Consider the following 17,143-nt stretch of genomic DNA (forward strand, 5'->3'; position numbering starts at 1 on the left):
GAAAATAATCCAAAAAATGTAGACACACTGTTCCTTCAATATTATGGATGTAGAACATAATGCAATTTAAAATTAATTTAATCTAGTTATTGAAAAAATTATGGACACATGTTGAAGTCAAGATTGATATAATAATTGAACAACTCATGATTTACTCCTATGTAAGCAACAAGTCACAAGTCTAACTTATGATTTATGATTAAACCCAAATTCATGGTAAAACAAAACTTGAAAAAGACTTTATATAGAATCTATAATTTGATACTACTAGAATGAATTAACAAAAAATAAATAAATAGAACAAAATAAAAAATGTACAATATTGCTATAATTGCAACAAAAAATTACTCAAAAGATGAGAACTTTGAATCTCATTATAATTGCAACAAAATTCCATCCTAAATTTAATCAAAATTTATGATCGCTCCAAAAAAACTATAAGCAAAAATTATTTGATAGAAAACATAATGGAATAAAACCAAAAATGAAAAGAAAAAAGCAGGAAAAAAATTACTGATATTGATGGAGAAATAGCAAAAGCAATGTGGAGAAGAATATATGCAAGTCTTGAACTACATAGTACATACTGCTAAGGTCTCAAGAGACTGAAAAGAAATTGTAAAATAGGAAAGATGCAGAGAGAGATCGTAAGGTGGGAATAAGAGAGAAGAAAAACTGGTTGCTGCATTAATAAGAAAGGGGGAAAAAAGAGTAATGAGTGAACAATCAACCCCAACAAAATCAATGGGAATATATGAGGTTGACTAACTGAGGGTAATATTGGTATTTAAATAAAAATTGCTATGACAGTATCGCTAGCCAATTAGAATACCTATTTTGTAGTTGTACTAGGTGGTGAGACCCCGCGTTCGACGCGGGGTGCCCATATTTGGTGAATTGGCTGTTGCTTGTTGGGAAAATTTGCTGGGAGAGAGGAACGAGTAACGTGAGTAGTTTTAGCAGAAGTAATTTATATTTGTAGAGATATTATGGTAATTTGCAAGTAATATTAAGTTTTTGGTGATTGAAAAGATGGATAGAAAAGTGAAAGTCACATAACTTCTAGTTTATCACCAAATAACAAAAGCACGCTGTTGTTTGAACTGAAACTAATACATGCCTAACCAGTGTTTTTGCATGTCTAACAAAAGTGGATTTTCTGTCATCTCTTCACTTGACTGGAGAGTTCAATCAACTTTTGGATGTTTTGCCGTCTTTGTTAGTTCTTCTTCAAGACTTCGTTTTACTGAAGATGAGGGACCTTTGTGGCTGCCTTGATCCACTGAGACAACAGATAAAGTTGACGTTGCAATGAGAGTCGGGGAAACTGGTTCAATGTAAGCGGCAGTTTCTGTGGTGGTGTCTTTTACAAAGGATGGTGGAGTTGCAACTAACTCTGATGATTGTGTTTCAGCAATTTGATGAGCTTCTGGATGTTGTTCTGGTTCTTCTGGAATGAAGGTTGTGAGGAAAAATAATGGAAGAAGATGCTTCTGAGAGGGAAGATATGATCTCATCTCACAGAGAAAATTTTGATTTTGCAATTTTTCAGTAATTCTGCTAAAAGGCAGCAATTCTCCCTGTAAAAAAATAACTTTTGTTACTGATTCTGGTAGACAATATTAATTGAAATTATATCTGTTCGTATAATTATATCAAAATTAATCTACCTGTAGATGCTTCTCATATATTTGAGTAGCGGTGTAATCAATGAGGGTTTCAGCATTTAGATCCTCTACTGTTGCATCAATGAAACCAGTGTCGTCATAAATCTATGCTTGGAATTTAACTCTGCAGTAGGGATGATTGTTAGCACATGAGATAGAATATATGAAGGGTATCATAAGGAATTTTCAGAACTTAAAGATAAAGTTACTTTGGTTTGGGCTTTGTATCTCTGAGTCCACAGAAATTGCAATCAAATTCCATATCCATTGGAGCACCAGTGATTTTGTTGCAGCCAGTGCATATCGCAGAAAAAAATCGCTGATTGCAGTTGATGATTCTGATTTTTCCTCTGATCCAAAAGTTCTTTATCTGATTCAAACATAGTTATATATAGATGTTAATAAAATTGAATGAGCGAGATTATAAGATCATAAGGTATGTAGCTGATAATGTAGATTAGTGGTGCATATATGTCTATGTTTTACTGGATTTGATGATGCAAGAATCTGTCCAATCAAACGAAGTTCAGTGTTGGCTGGCGCAACTGTTTTTTGTTTATCTTTCTCATATAGTCTTTGATTGATAACTCTGTGAATGTAAGAAATATTCTCTTGAGACCTATCATAGTAAAAGCAAATGTTAATATTTATGTGGATAGTTATGAAGAGAATTTTGAGTAAAAGAAGGTGATATTTGTAAGTGAAAGCATACCAGATTTTGAGAGAAGCAGTCTGATGGAGTGGTGGATCCAGGACAATTGTACTATTTGGTCGAGTGCTAATGTCAATTCCTGATTAATTGCGCCAAAAAAGTAAATGAAGTTATGTTTATTTAAACTAAATGTAAATAGCATCAGGTTGATTTTGACTATATTTTTACCATGATAAGTGCTGATTCTAGGTCGTAGAATCAAAATTGGTGGATGAGTGTGGATTCTGTTAACAAGCTCAAGACCTTCATAGTAAATGTAAGGTTCCCACATTGTGAATATCAATGGTCTACATCTGTAAATTTTAATATATGGATGATACAGTTACAAGTAAACGATCAACAAGTTGTTCATATATCAAATGCTTTATAACTATGTTTATTTTGTAGTTCTCACAGCTAAGATCATGAGATACTTACTCGGGATTGACAACTATGAATTTTTGAATTGTACGTGGTCCTCTTGCAGTACCAACCACTTCTTCTGGAAATGCATGGATTGCTACACACAGGATGTCTAGTTGAACATGAAAATTTTCTGATTAGAAAATGTACAGTAAAGTATCATGTAGTATTTATTATTCATGAGTTTTTATACTGAATCTGTCTGCATCACTATTCTTGTATTTGTCAAGACTCCAAAACGCAGTGATAGGAAAGGAGTCTGCTAGCTGAACTGAGTCCGTTTTGCCAACTTTCTTGATGAAGGCAGCTTTAGTGAGTGTTAACTGGAGTGGAACAGAGCCAGTTTGGTTTCTTGGATCAGTAATTGGTACAACAGCAGCATTTGCAATATAATAGGTCTCATAAAGTTGTAATTTGTCATGAACGTAATTGACATCTCTATTAAAGGCAATTGCTTGAATTGATTCATGCTGTCAAAACAAGAGAAAAAGTAGTAAACAAATGAGGAGATATGAATGATTTCAAATTTTGTTTACCGTTTGGTTATTTAATCCTGCTGTTTTCTAATTGATAACCAAGAAACTCTAACAATTGTTTACAAAGTGATTTATTGGTATATAGAATTTGATATGTACAGTTTACATAATTAAATTTTAGTATTCTTAAATTTTAGTATTTCAAAATTGAGTTGTAGACATAATGTGTATTCGGATAACCTTTTTTCTTTGCTGGACAAACAAGTAACTAAGTGAGCAAATGAAGTGTTTATCTGACCTGTTGATCTGAAAACATTAGTCTGATGAAGCAAGAACCTTGATTCTTTCCTGGATAGATTGGTGATTTTTCGGTGAGAATTCCCTTAATCATCCAATCTTTTGATTCATGACTCAAACTGCTAACAGGAATACATCTGTCATCCATAACTACAATATATGAAATATATAAATTAGTGAACACAATTATTAGCAATTATAACAGAAAATCATAAAGGACAGGCATGTTGAATATGATAAACAAAGCAGAATGCGTTGGAAATGATTTAGATGCAAATTGATATGAACTAAGTATAAAAGACATGATAGATAGAATACAAAAGGCTGGTACTTAAGTAGCAGTTGCAGCTGCAAGTATTTCTTCATAAACAATGTTTCGTGTACTACTATCTGCCATGTATTCAAGCACAACTGGTCTTAGAAGTATCTTTAGTTTTTCTGCAGTTCTTGCCCTTGACATTGCAACATACAATTGGCCATGTGAAAAGACTGGTTCTTTTAAATATATTCCAACAAAGTCAAGTGTCTGCCCCTGTGATTTGTTAATAGTCATTGCAAAACATAATGAAACAGGAAATTGAGTTCGCTTGAATGGTATTGGATAAGATTCATCATTTGAGCTATGCAGTGGAATTCGAGGAATGAAAACTTGTTTTCCACTGTGATTTCCTGAAGTAATCTGTGCATGAATAAGATTGCGAGCAAAATTTAAACAAATTAAACGTGTACCATTACACAAACCTTGGGCGGGATTCAAATTTCTAAGAAGAATTATAGGACAACAAGGTTTCAGGATTAACTCATGGTGCGGCAATCCTGGTGGCTGGATAGTGTTCAGAAAATCTCCATGATCAGCTTGCTTTGAAGGATCAAGTGTTTGATCAAAACTCATGTATCTTGTTTCTTGACCAGGAAATCTTTGAATCAAAAGGTTATTTACATCATGGACAAAGTCATTTGTTGTAGTAAGAATGGCTCTATTGGTGACGTTTGAGCTATTGTGAATAAAATCAGTGAGTGATGGATAAACAGCACTTATTAACTGATCAAGGGAAACAGCATCATTCATGAAAGGAATTAGGATAGATAGTGGCAGTTGAATTTTGCTGTCTCCAAATGTTGGTTCTGTCCCATTTCCAATTCTGAGCAAAAGATCTGAAAATTGAGGATCCAATCTAGCTCTCATATTTTCAGTCAGATGCATTTTTTGTAAATGAGGCCAGATGTAAGAGTTGACAAGTGATGCAGATATATAATCGTCTTTCTGACCTCTTCGAACAACAGGGAGAGTTTGTCGAAAATCTCCACCAAAGACAATGATTTTGCCACCGAATATAGTATCACAATCTAGAATATCACGAAGCATTGCATCAAATGATTCAATTGCATATTTTTTAGCCATCGTTGCTTCATCCCATATAATCAACTTTGCAAGTTTCAGAAGCTTACTGATGCTACTTTGTTTTGAAATGTTACATGTTTGCTTGATGTCTTGGTGGAGTGGAATCTTGAAGCGAGAGTGTGCCGTGCGTCCTCCCGGCAATAATGATGCTGCAGCACCAGATGTTGCTGTTGCAAGTGCAATATAACCTCTTGATCTCACAGTTGCAAGCAATGCTTTGTATAAAAAAGATTTACCAGTTCCACCAGGACCATCAATGAAAAAGGCAGCAGGAGCATTTTCATTGATTTTTTGCATTATTTTGTCGAATGCAGACTTTTGTGCACTGTTTAACATTGATACTGCAGCTAAATCTTCATCAGAAATAGGTATCTGATACTCAACTTCAATTTCTTTGACAGACTTATCTGCACACAACATCTGATAAGGAATATCTGTGAGATTGTAATCAGTTATATCTTTTCCCATGATCTGAAGATGTTGATCAATCAAGTTAAGAACTTGAATTTGTACTTGTTGCTGCGATAATGCTAAGTTTTGTCTAATGTCTTCTGACAAATGATTTTCGAATTTCAACCAAGCATCTCTTGGATTTGTTGGTGTACAGTGCACAAGTAACACAGCAAAAAGTTGTCTAAGGGAACATGGCATCTTGTATACAAGTGCCTCAGATAAACATTCATCAAAACCACTGTCCGTCTGGAGTAATCCACGAAGTGTTGCAGTTCTTTATATGAGGATGCCTGGCAACCGTTGACAGATTTTAACTCATCAAAAGAGGTTGGTTTTCTTACATGCATAAGTAACATTCTGAGGTAATATCTTTCTCCCTCAACAGGGTGTGCTGTGTTAATACGACCGATGACCTCTCCACGTTTCCTATCAATCCATATCCTGTCACCTTCATCCCAAGTAAAGTACCGAGGAAATTCTCTATAGAGACAATTGAGATCCTGTGCTCTTTTATTTGTTCGATTCATAGACAAGAATTCTGTCAACATTGTCCTTAAATTTCTTTCATTACGAAGAACATCTTGCAATATCTGATCTTGAGTGAATGATATAGGCTGATAATTTTCCAGATGTAAGTGCATTGTCATCACTGATGGATGAATGTTGGTTAAATCAAATGCAAATATCCTCCACATAGCTTCAGGAGCACAAATCCATCTAGCAGATTGAAAGTTATGAATCTCATCAATGATATTTTTTGTCTGATGAGTTGTGATCTGATACATAACTTTGTCATGTCCCTTGTAGATATACTTGTAAATATATTTGACTGCTTCAATAGCAGAGCATATCTCGACATTGATATGACAATCAAATTTTGCAAGTAGATATGCATTATATGGTACAACCCATCGGTTATCAAGCAAATGTTCCCTGATAATAACATTTTTTCCATCATTTCGCCTTCTATAAACAGGATAGGAATTTCTTGCATGTTTAGTGTATGCAGAGAATTCTTTTGGATAGTTATTTCTGCACTTTCCATTTTGACGCATACAGGGGTTGTTTGGATTCAATGTGCCACATGGTCCATGAAGCATGTGCTTTATCACCAATGAATATAAATACGGTGACTCTTTTGGATCTGGTAACTCTGCAGAAACAATTCTATCATATGCCTCAGGAGAAAACATTTTTGATCCTTGTTTGAGGATAATCAGGAAATGAGCATGTGGCAATCCTCGCTTCTGAAATTCAATGACATAAGTATAAGCTGCAACTTCACCGAAGAGATTTCTTTTGAACAAATCATCTTTTAACTGCTCAATTTTTGCTCGGAATACCCGAGAAATCAAATCTGGTCTATTTTGAATTTCATCTTCATCTGATAAATGTAGTTTTATCTCTGGCCAGGATGGATTACATGTCATTGTGAGAAAGATGTCAGGTTTTCCATATCGTTGAACAAGTGACATGGCATCCATATATCTTCGACGCATGTCTCTGGGACCTCCTATAAAACTTGCTGGAAGAATAATCCGTTTACCAATTCTTGATCCTGAAGTCTCACCACTTGTTACACTATCCATTAATCCTTGATAAACCTCAGTTCTTAAGTGTTGCTGCCTGTGTCTGTGGAATTCCAACCGTGATGTCTCCAATTTAATATAGGTTTCTACTGAATATTGCTGCAGTAGTCTTCCTATGTGTAGTAAATTTGACTGATCACCATCTCTGACCTGAAACTTATATGCATAATATTCACGACAAGATACTGTTGGTCTCTTGATTTTCTTTTTCTTGGAGACTGTTAGAAATCAGCAAGAATATGAATTAGTTATTGAAGGGACAGACTTAACATATAAGTAAATTTGCATAAATATTTTGGAACTGTATTGATCGTAAAGACTGATAATATAAATGAGAAATTGAATAGAGAGCAGCAAAATATAAATGTATTTGAATGAGTTTTTCTGACATTGCGATTAATTTTGCAACTGATATCAGTACCTTTTTCTTCGGCAGATATGACTTCATCAATGTGTGAGCAATTTTGGATTGAGAGGATATTTTGGTTCTGGCATGTTGAACCTAACTGGTTAAGAACATCTGATCTTGGTATCCGCAGTATATCCTTGTGCCATCCAGTCTCACCCTTTGCAAATATAAGTGGATACTGAAGTGTATCATAGCAGCCGTAATATTGCTTTAATATGCGCTTGCTTCCTGTTTTTGTGAAAATCTGGATATTCCGAGTGCCATCACCAGTGTTATAATCATTTTCATTCCACATTGCTGCTACCTGAGACACTGCAGGAAGGTTGTAGACTCTTTGATCTAAACCTGGATCTGATTTCAAGAAAATTTTATGATCTTCAAGATCATGAAGGTCCACCAAACTTCTGATGAAAGTGGAATAAGGATTATCATGAAGAATATCCTTGAGTTGCTGGATAATGGATTCCCTGAACTTGCTAGAAATTGCCATACGATTGGCTATTTCATGTTGCGTGTCATAAAAATATAGTTGCAAGTTTGTTGCTCTTTCACCCTCAGAAGGAACCAATGGATTAATAAAATGGTAAATCTGGCCCTGTACTCTGAACGTATATATACCATTATTCCTTCTGCTAAAATTTTTATCATAATGAACGCCAAGGGATGTAAAAGCAAACATGTTATTATAGCTCCTGATGCACAATTGAAATTCTCTAGCTTCAGGGGTATTTGCCTTGTAAAGTTGAACTAATTTTTCTGGCATTTGAGTTTCTGCTAAGTGAATTTCACCTGCTGAACAACAAAATTTTGGTGGCTCCATGTAGAATCGCTTAGCATGACAAAAGATACAGTCTGGAACGTCTGGTAAAACACTTGGGTGAACTGGTATTTGTTGCAACAATGATATGTTTTTTCTTCTACGACGTGGACCTATACAATATGGAATATAGGCACTTCTAACTGACAGGAGAATGGAAAAAAGTATGAAGAATCTCAGTCACACTTATATAGACATACGTATATAGAAATCTATAGTATATAGCTACCAGTTGGATGCTGCAGATTGCTGGTTGATGGCCGGTCTTCAGATAGAACAATTGATAGTAGAGGATAGCAAGATTCCAGAAGAGATCACAACAAAAAAGAATGGGCTTAAAAGAGAGGGAAGTTAATAGTTCTTAGTATATAAGAAGAGAACAGAGATATAGTTGATAAATAATTCGTAAGCCTACCTAAATCTACAGCTGAGGAATCATCAAAGATATCTGTTTGAAAAGTTGTCCAAGGAAGGATGTTTTGAGGAAGCAGACAATCACTTGTTGCAAAAACTGTTAGTAGAAGAAAGGAAATAAGCAACAATAATTTGTGAGCTTTCATGAAAATTTGACGGTTAGTACAAAACAATTGGTTTAGGAGGCTCAAGAGTATACTTTCGTCAACAGTGTCATTTGTCGAGCTGAAATGCATGGCTGACTGATCAGAAGAACTAACAACAGGCATTTGAAAACATGTACACCCAGCTTTCAATAGAGCTGAAAGTGATACATCATTATGGATAGAAGCATCAACAAGTGTATCATCTATTGGAGAAAAAGACATAGCATGAGAACCGTGACTGAATCTGTTTTCATATTCAGTACTCTGTTGTGTTTTTTGTTGTCTCTCAGCTGCTTTCTTAGCATATCTTTCTCGTCGGCGCTGATTAACTTGTATACGACGCTCATCTTCAGAAATAGATTTGCGCTTTCGGCCCATATCACAAGGTCACTCTTAATGGCAAAAGTCACAGAAGTGACAGTGAATCTCATGGCAGAAGTTCCACGGTATTGATTATATAACAAGTGTAACAAACAAGATTCATAGAAAGTAGAAAAACATAAAAATGCGATGGTAATGAATGATAACAATAACAAATATGTTTAAATGAAATAGAAACAAGAAGAGAAAATATAAGCAAATGATATAGGTATCAGATTAACATGCAAAATCCAAATTAAAAAGAAATGCAGGTACCTTGAAAGTGGCGCAAGAAAAACTTCACAATCCAAATTAGCCAGGAGACAACTGATGGAAAAGCAGATATCAAAGGAAAAATGTCAATATCCTAAAACGATATGCAAACGATAACTAAATTTCGATGTTTATAGTGTAAATATCAGTTCTAAAAAACAGAGAATATAATGCATATATACATTTTGCGTTCACTATGACACTTTGTTTATATATTAGCCAGCAAAATACAATAGACCAACAGAAACGTAAGAGAGAAGACATTCATGAAAAAGACAACAGAAACAAAAGAGTTTATGAGAAAGAAAAATCATGTGTCCTACATCATGCACACATGAGACAGCATAGATGAGAGACAGATGAGCAAAAGGAAGCAAAACCAGAACTCACCAGCAAGACAAAGGAGGGAAAAAGTAAAACGCGAGCGGAACAAAAGAACACGAAACTTCTATGATTTTCACAAGAGGAAAAGGGAGCAAAAGATAGGAGAAAGATCACAGAACACCGCTAGCTAGCATCACGAAGATAATGGAAGCTTCGTCAAATATATAAATCCAAAGCATAGAAAAACTCAATAAATACATTAAAAACGATCAATGGCCAACAACAAGATAGAGAATGAGCAGACTTCACATGAACATTTAATGCACATGATATAGTCGAAATCCAAATTGCAGTATCAGGCAAATAAAAAACTGAAGACAACTGGACGTGCATGCAAAACAGACGCGCCATGCATGCTTTGTATCTTGTCAAGCACTGTAATATAAAAACACGCTTAGTTTCTAAAAGAAACAGTGAAACACCCACATGAGCAAATGCGAAGACGGTTAAAAAATAGAGCAAAATTGACGGTAAGCAAATAACCAAAAAGAAAACACCAGATTTAAAGCCACCGCCAAAATTGCTGGAACCAAAATAATCAGGGGAAAAATCAACACTTAGTTTAAGGCAACCGACAGAATCGTGGGGAGCAAAATGATGAGACAAACGTGGGATCTTATGACTTTGAAAGCGGTAAAAAGACAAAGATATCAAAAATTGAGCTGCAAATGACAAGATAACCAAGACAAAAGGACAAGATAGTCCAAAAGAAAGTTAGCAAATGAAAATGAACAGCGACAGAATTGTCCACATGCAGCTATGCAGCTACCAAAAGACCATGAAGGACAAAATGAGCAATGAAATCACAATATAACCGAGACAATCAATTGAGATGCACTGTTCATCGCCCTTCCACGCTTTATGTAAAGTGTAGATAAAAGGAAAACATACAAAACATGTTTCACACATCTTTTGGAATATCATTTTCAGCCTACTTAGGAGGTTGCAGAATTAGGAATTTGAAATATCAATACAAACTTTGCAACTGTTAATGGAATGCCATAACAAAGATTATTGATTCGTAAAGCCATCATCATTTCAAGAACTTACAAAACCAGAAGAAGAAGCTAAATTGAATGTTTCAAAATTACAATGAAGTAAGTTGACATTCTCAATATCACATGGGAGTTTTTGGAATTGAACTTATTTATTTATGTGGAACAATTGCAATATTTTAGTTGCAAATATTCATTGCGAGTATATCCATTCCCATTTCCAAAAATTTACAAAACATGGGAGCCGATAAGTTAAACTACGACCGTGTTTGGCAAGCAAATTTTTGACCAAGTTTGTCTGTTACAAGTTTTTTAACAACTTTAACTATAGTAATTTCAAAAAAATTTTCAAAAATTTTAAACTATATACTTCAAAATATCCAAAAATTTGCACACTTTAAAAATTTTTTCTACAATTTCTACAGTAAGTTACAGTAAAGTTTTAAGCAAACATCCAAAAAACTCACTTGTCAAACGGGCCTACATCATCAGGGAGTTTTGTTATTTGAATAATTCTATAAAATAAAATAAAAGATGGTCCACCCCTTCATTTTAAAATTCTTTTATTTAATTCTATCGTTTGTCAATCTTTGTGCAAGGGGACTCTTCAGTGTTCGGCTCAAATTAAAAAAAAAAAAAAAAAAAAAAAAGTAGAGGGCCAAAAAAAAAAAAAACCGTGGAAAAATGGCAAAAAGGAAAACCCGAAAAAAGAGCAAAGAAAGAGAATGGGAAGGGTTTTTGAGGAGTGTTAGAAGACAAGAAGAATCAAAAGCAAGAACCCTAACACATCAATTCCGCTCTGTCACTCTCGTCCTTCCGGGTACCGTCCTCAGTCCTCGCTCCCTGCTTGCTTCTCCAGTGACGTCATCACCAGCCTCCCAGAACTCATCTCGCTCTCCGCTTCTCTTCCCCATTCCCCCTTTGCCCGCCCAGGTAAACCCTTCAATCTCTCCTTCCTCAATCTCCTCCCCCTCCCTCCCTTTTTTTTATCATTTAATAATATGGCCTGTTTGTAATGGCTGCGAAATGAGATTCCCCGCCTAGTACAAGAAACCAAAAGAGAAAAAAAAATCATTATGTTAACAACGAATTTCCTATTTCTTTTTGCATTTCTTTCCCCCTTGTTTCGATTGATATTAGAAACAACGGTAGTGAAGAGAAAGTGGGGAAAAAAACTTATATTTGCACTGGATTAAGAGAATCAGGCAAAGGAGTTTCATTTATTTTACTTTAAAAACAAGAAATAATTTTTTTTATATAGCCCTGGTAAGCAAAGTAGTTGCCTTTGAAAAACCAAGTTGATTGAAAGATTTGTTCTATGAATGGAGGAAATAATTTTGGTAGGGGTAGAATGTTAGGTTGTATGTCTTTTAATTTGTGTATTATAGCCCTGTTAGCCCATCATTTTTTTCTGAGGGTAACAGATCACAATGTCTGATATGTTGTTGCCAAGGAAAAAATTTTGAAAAAAAAAATAAATGGATAAAGAGTAGGACTGGTGTTATTTAAGAAAAGTTGAACAAATGGTTTTAAGGGTAATCAATTGAAGATTTTCTAGAATTGTTGTAGCGGTAGAGATTTCTTTTTTTATATTAGGAATTAAGAATCAGGTTGTCTGATTCATATACCATAACTGTTTGCGAAATGGGACGGTTTTGTGGAAATATAACTATGCTCCAAGCATCAATTGACAATTCCAGCGTTCATCTCATTATTTGTTTCGAAGTTTCAGAAATTTGAGTAATAGCCTACAATCAGTTATAACTGCCCAAATGTCTTTTTCCATTGTCTGCTGCAAAAATTGTACAACCTATTGGCGGATATAGAAATTCTGCAGAACTGTTGCTTCATATCTTTCATCCTATTAGATATTGTAGATGATTTGCTTTGCCATTGTAAGTGCCTGCAGCTGTTGTCAGTGTCAATCAGGTTAACAGCTCTTCTGACGGATACTTTTGGCCTCTGAAATTATTTTAACAAGCACTGCTGTTTGGAATAGGCAATATTCTTTTGCCTTATACAAGTCAAGACTTACTCCGTAGATTCTGAAGCTGGATGAAGAACTAATATACCTTTGTCCTTTGTTGCTCTGCCTGTCATATTATGCTTTTGGCATTTTGACGTGTAGAAAAACTTATAGTATGTTGAGTTGCAGAGGCCACTAGTGATAAAAAGAACTACGAGTATAGATGCACTCGAACCAAATTGACTAAAAACTTTGTATGTGTAAACCTTGTTATTGCATGCAATATTTTCATATTTATGTAGTCTGGATTTGTTTTTGGACAGTTTATGTCTCGACCTGCCTTTCCTCTTTCTTCTGTTTATCTTTTCTCTAAACTCATAAGTCCTTGAAGTCTTATTTAGACTATACGATTGGCTGAAGGATAGAATGTGATTGATCCCTTGTGACTTTGAAATAGGAACAGATGCCTTTGTTTTATGCTTTGGTCTGTCCTCTGTATGTCATTTAATTAGGAAGATTTAACTACCAGAATTTTGATAATGCCTGATTCTCTTGCTTTAGAAAAAAAAAGAAAGATAAGTAGTGCTAATTCTGCTCTCGGTAAACAGAAAAGAAGACTGGTCTGTTCTTTTGAAATTTGCTTGTGCCATCTCAGATCACCAGTATTAGTTTCATAGTACACTTCTATGTCTGCAAGTAATAGTAATTTATCTGCCAGTAGTTTGGCATACCATTTAATCAATCTAGATGCTGAAACAAGGCCAATTGTGCCATTTTTTTTGGCCCTCTCTCTCTCTCTGTCACACAGACAGTACTAAGGTGCTGCTTTCTTCTTCTTTTGTTAAGTTTCTCTTTTGGCAGAGAACGTGCTAGATTGAATTATTGGGTTTTACAGAGAACTGAAGTGTTTGTGAACATGATTTGCTATTTTGAACTGAAACAGTTAAAATCAGAAATTCGTCAGCAGTTGATATGTTCTAAGGTCTAAGAGTGTAAGACTGCAACTATGTCTGGTAATCCTACTTTTGGGGATGAGGATGCTTCATCTGGCTCTGGAGAGGACTTGAATATGTTAGATGGACACAGTAAGCGTCCGTCTGCAACACCTGGTTCAGGTCGTCGCAAGAGAAGCCGTAAGGCTACTGGTGATGCTATAGTTGATGCTATGCTGGAAATAGCAGCTGCTTCAAAGATGAGGGCAGCTGCAATTATGCGGAATGAGGAGCGCTTCGCCATAAGCAAGTGTATAAAAGTTCTGGATGAGATGCAAGGCCTTGATCAACGTGTCTATTTTTTTGCTCTGGATTTGTTTGAGAATCCCAATGCCCGAGAAACTTTCATATCTCTCAAAAGTGAAAGAAGATTTGCATGGTTGCAGGGGAAGTTTAGTGCTTCCTGTAGTTCAGTAGCGTGAATAATTTGCGGGTTATTTTCCTTTTTTTGGATTCTCAACGTGAATCTTATTTTGTACAATTCTTAGAGATTCACGAATTTGCTAACATTGTAGCTGGTTTGACACTATTGTTCTTTTGACAAATATAATGCAATTACTTTTAGCTTCAGTTGTTTCATTGCCACTTGTGCTTGTTTGCAATATATGGCTATTTATTTGGATTCACATCATTGTTGACAGCGTTAGTGATTAAGCACATTGTGTGGTATTATATGTGTTTTATGATTTGTTGTCTACAGACTTGACAACTGGCATGGATGACCTTGACATTGAATTGGATGAAATGGAACTAGTTGCAGCAGCTGCTGGTTACTACTATTATAATAGTATAACCACTCAGCCTTGTCGTAGTTTGTCACCCACAAAATCTAGTTTTATGGCTGAAGTACTCAATGGTCAGGATGACTTATGTCGGGAAATGTTTCGGATGGACAAACATGTTTTTCACAAGTTATGTGGTATTTTTCGACAGAGAGGCATGCTGCGTGACACGGCTGGTGTCATGATAGAAGAGCAGTTTGCAATTTTTTTAAACATTGTGGGTCACAATGAGCGCAATAGAGTTATACAAGAACGCTTCCAGCATTCTGGGGAAACCATAAGCAGGCATTTCAATAATGTTTTGAAGGCAATTAAGTCGCTATCGCGTGAATTTCTTGAACCACCTCCTCTCACTACCCCTCCAGAGATCCTCAGAAGTAATAGATTCTACCCATACTTCAAGGTTTATCTTCAAAACCCATATTTCCACTTTTTGTACAGTTAATCATTTATTACTTATTGCACTTCTCTCCTGTTTAGGATTGCATTGGGGTTATTGATGCCATGCATATCCCTGCCCATGTACCGGCTAAAGATCAATCACGATTTCGCAATAAAAAGGGGGTGTTGACACAGAATGTTTTGGCAGCATGTACTTTGGATCTTCAGTTTATATTCATCTATCCTGGTTGGGAAGGCTCTGTTGCGGATTCACGTATATTGAAAGCTGTTCTTGATGATCCGGATCAAAACTTTCCTCAAATTCCAGAAGGTTGTCTTTGACGTAGCAACTGTACCCTGCTGAATCTTTTGTTTATCTTTGTTATTTCTTATTTGTCATAAATTCCATATGGCCTTGACTTTGTTGTACAAAATTTGATGTGACAGGAAAATACTATCTTGTTGATACTGGCTATTTGAATATGGAGGGCTTTATTGCTCCATTTGAAGGCGTCCGCTATCACCTTCACGAATATAGAGGTGCTCACCAATTACCAAGAAATGCAAAGGAATTGTTTAATCATCGCCACTCATCTTTAAGCAATGCTATGTGGAAGTCCTTTAATGTGCTAAAAGAACGATTTCCAATCCTTAAACTTGCTCCCCAATATGGTTTCCACACCCAAAGGGATATTGTCATAGCTGCCTGTGTTTTACACAATCACATCCGGCGTGAGGAAAAGAATGACTGGTTATTTGAGAGTGTTGGTGCAAGAGTTGAAGAGCTGCGTGATTTTGATGATCAACCAGATCCACAGTTGGCTTTCCAGATACAAGATCAGATGGCAGCCTCTTTAAGAGACTCGATTACCACAGCAATGTGGAATGATTTTTACAATGATTGGGAGGAATGGTAACTCATGTTTTAGGATGTCATTTTGTGCCAAGGCCTGTTGTCTTGCCTACCTTTTTTGGGGCACCTGGACAGCCGAATGCTATACTTTGCACTTGGACTAGCTTCTAAACCCTGCTTTATTAGGTTAACAGTTCTGTTCAAGGGGAAAGGACGGGTGGTAACTTTGCCTTCTCTGTAGCTGCTACTATGATGTGAGTAACGTATCTAGGAGCCAATGGGGCACTATTTTGATGTGCTTATGTGGATATTTCAATGGACTAGCCTAGGAGATAATTAACCCCCTCTTGTTTTGCTTGGTTCTTTTGTACAGGCTAGATTGAATAGAAGTCCAGTGAAACTCTCCCCCTGGATCCTAAAATTGTCTTTGTTGCGGTAGCAGGATGTCTAATCGCACTCGATGTTTTCTGTATGAATTTAAACTTATTTTCCCAGATTATCTGGAGCTCCAATTGCCTCATAGGAAACCTTTTTGTGAAACTACAATTATAGAATGAGCAACCTATCCAATGTTGACTTCATGGTTTTGTGTGATCAGGTACAAGAGGTTACCTGCTAGGTGATCAACCTTTCTTTCTGTGTTTTTCCCTTTTAATTTGAATTTCTTTGGGAGATGAGATGTCAGGATGAGGTGACCTGGGGTTCAACCCCTACGTAACATGGAGTCACAACTGTTACAATTTACCATGTGACATTACTGTCCGAGGAGGTTAAAAACGCAGAGCATCTGAAAATGTTTTCTATTAGTTGTTTTTAACAAGATATATTGCATTTAGTCGATAATTGTGTTTCTGAGAGAAAAAAAGATGGTCAACCAAGATATTCATACAATCATTAGATAAGATGAAAAAGCCATCAACCAAACAAAGCAAATTTTTTTTTTTTTTTGGGATAACCCTTGTTCCATGAGATACCAACAAAAAATTGGTCGGTGTAAGCCAATTTAAAGTTTGCCAAATCTGGATTGGTGGCAAGGAACTCAGGCTAATTTCAGGTAGTCTCTGGGCATATGCAGGTTGGGTGTTTATAACGTTTTTAGCTTCTTCATGGCCGCGCGAGTGTCAGACAAGAGACTAACCCGGTGCTAAGGTGCATAAAGGCAGTTTCTGTTCCTAAATCTCAACATGGATTTGGGTATAAAGAGTTTTTTTTTTTTTTTTTTGGTCTTTTTCGGGAGAAAAAGTAAGTAAAATTTTAAGTGGGGCATAAATAGAATTAGTTGATGCACACCCATTTAAAACTATATCCATTTATGATTTGTCCATTTTAATCACTAGTTAAATTGGTACGTATGTGTTAATTGAATTATACCC

The 17,143-nt window shown here is 35.8% G+C and overlaps 2 protein-coding genes across 3 annotated transcripts; one reads left to right on the forward strand and one right to left on the reverse strand.

Moving 5' to 3' along the window:
- Nucleotides 1–3,885: 3,885 nt before the first annotated feature.
- LOC113700854 (uncharacterized) lies at nt 3,886–9,162 on the reverse strand. The gene is made up of 5 exons (XM_027221287.2): nt 8,838–9,162; nt 8,640–8,735; nt 7,420–8,367; nt 5,751–7,216; nt 3,886–5,655 (listed from the first exon to the last, which is right to left on the reverse strand). The coding sequence occupies exons 1-5, from the start codon at nt 9,160–9,162 to the stop codon at nt 3,886–3,888; spliced, it is 4,605 nt and encodes a 1,534-aa protein (XP_027077088.2).
- Nucleotides 9,163–11,445: 2,283 nt separating this feature from the next.
- On the forward strand, nt 11,446–16,351 carry LOC113700428 (uncharacterized). 2 transcript variants are annotated; one of them, XR_011818392.1, is made up of 5 exons: nt 11,446–11,729; nt 14,688–14,939; nt 15,017–15,248; nt 15,365–16,024; nt 16,144–16,351. XR_011818392.1 is itself a non-coding variant. In XM_072059537.1 (4 exons), the coding sequence occupies exons 1-4, from the start codon at nt 11,481–11,483 to the stop codon at nt 15,832–15,834; spliced, it is 1,203 nt and encodes a 400-aa protein (XP_071915638.1). In that variant the 5' UTR covers nt 11,446–11,480; the 3' UTR covers nt 15,835–16,351. The 2 variants fall into 2 exon arrangements, 1 of the variants encoding a protein (XP_071915638.1); XM_072059537.1 differs by having other exon boundaries at nt 15,365–16,351.
- The last annotated feature ends 792 nt before the right edge of the window (nt 16,352–17,143 follow it).

Source organism: Coffea arabica, chromosome 7e (genome assembly GCF_036785885.1).
Source record: "Coffea arabica cultivar ET-39 chromosome 7e, Coffea Arabica ET-39 HiFi, whole genome shotgun sequence".
In the NCBI taxonomy this organism is placed as follows: Eukaryota; Viridiplantae; Streptophyta; class Magnoliopsida; order Gentianales; family Rubiaceae; genus Coffea; species Coffea arabica.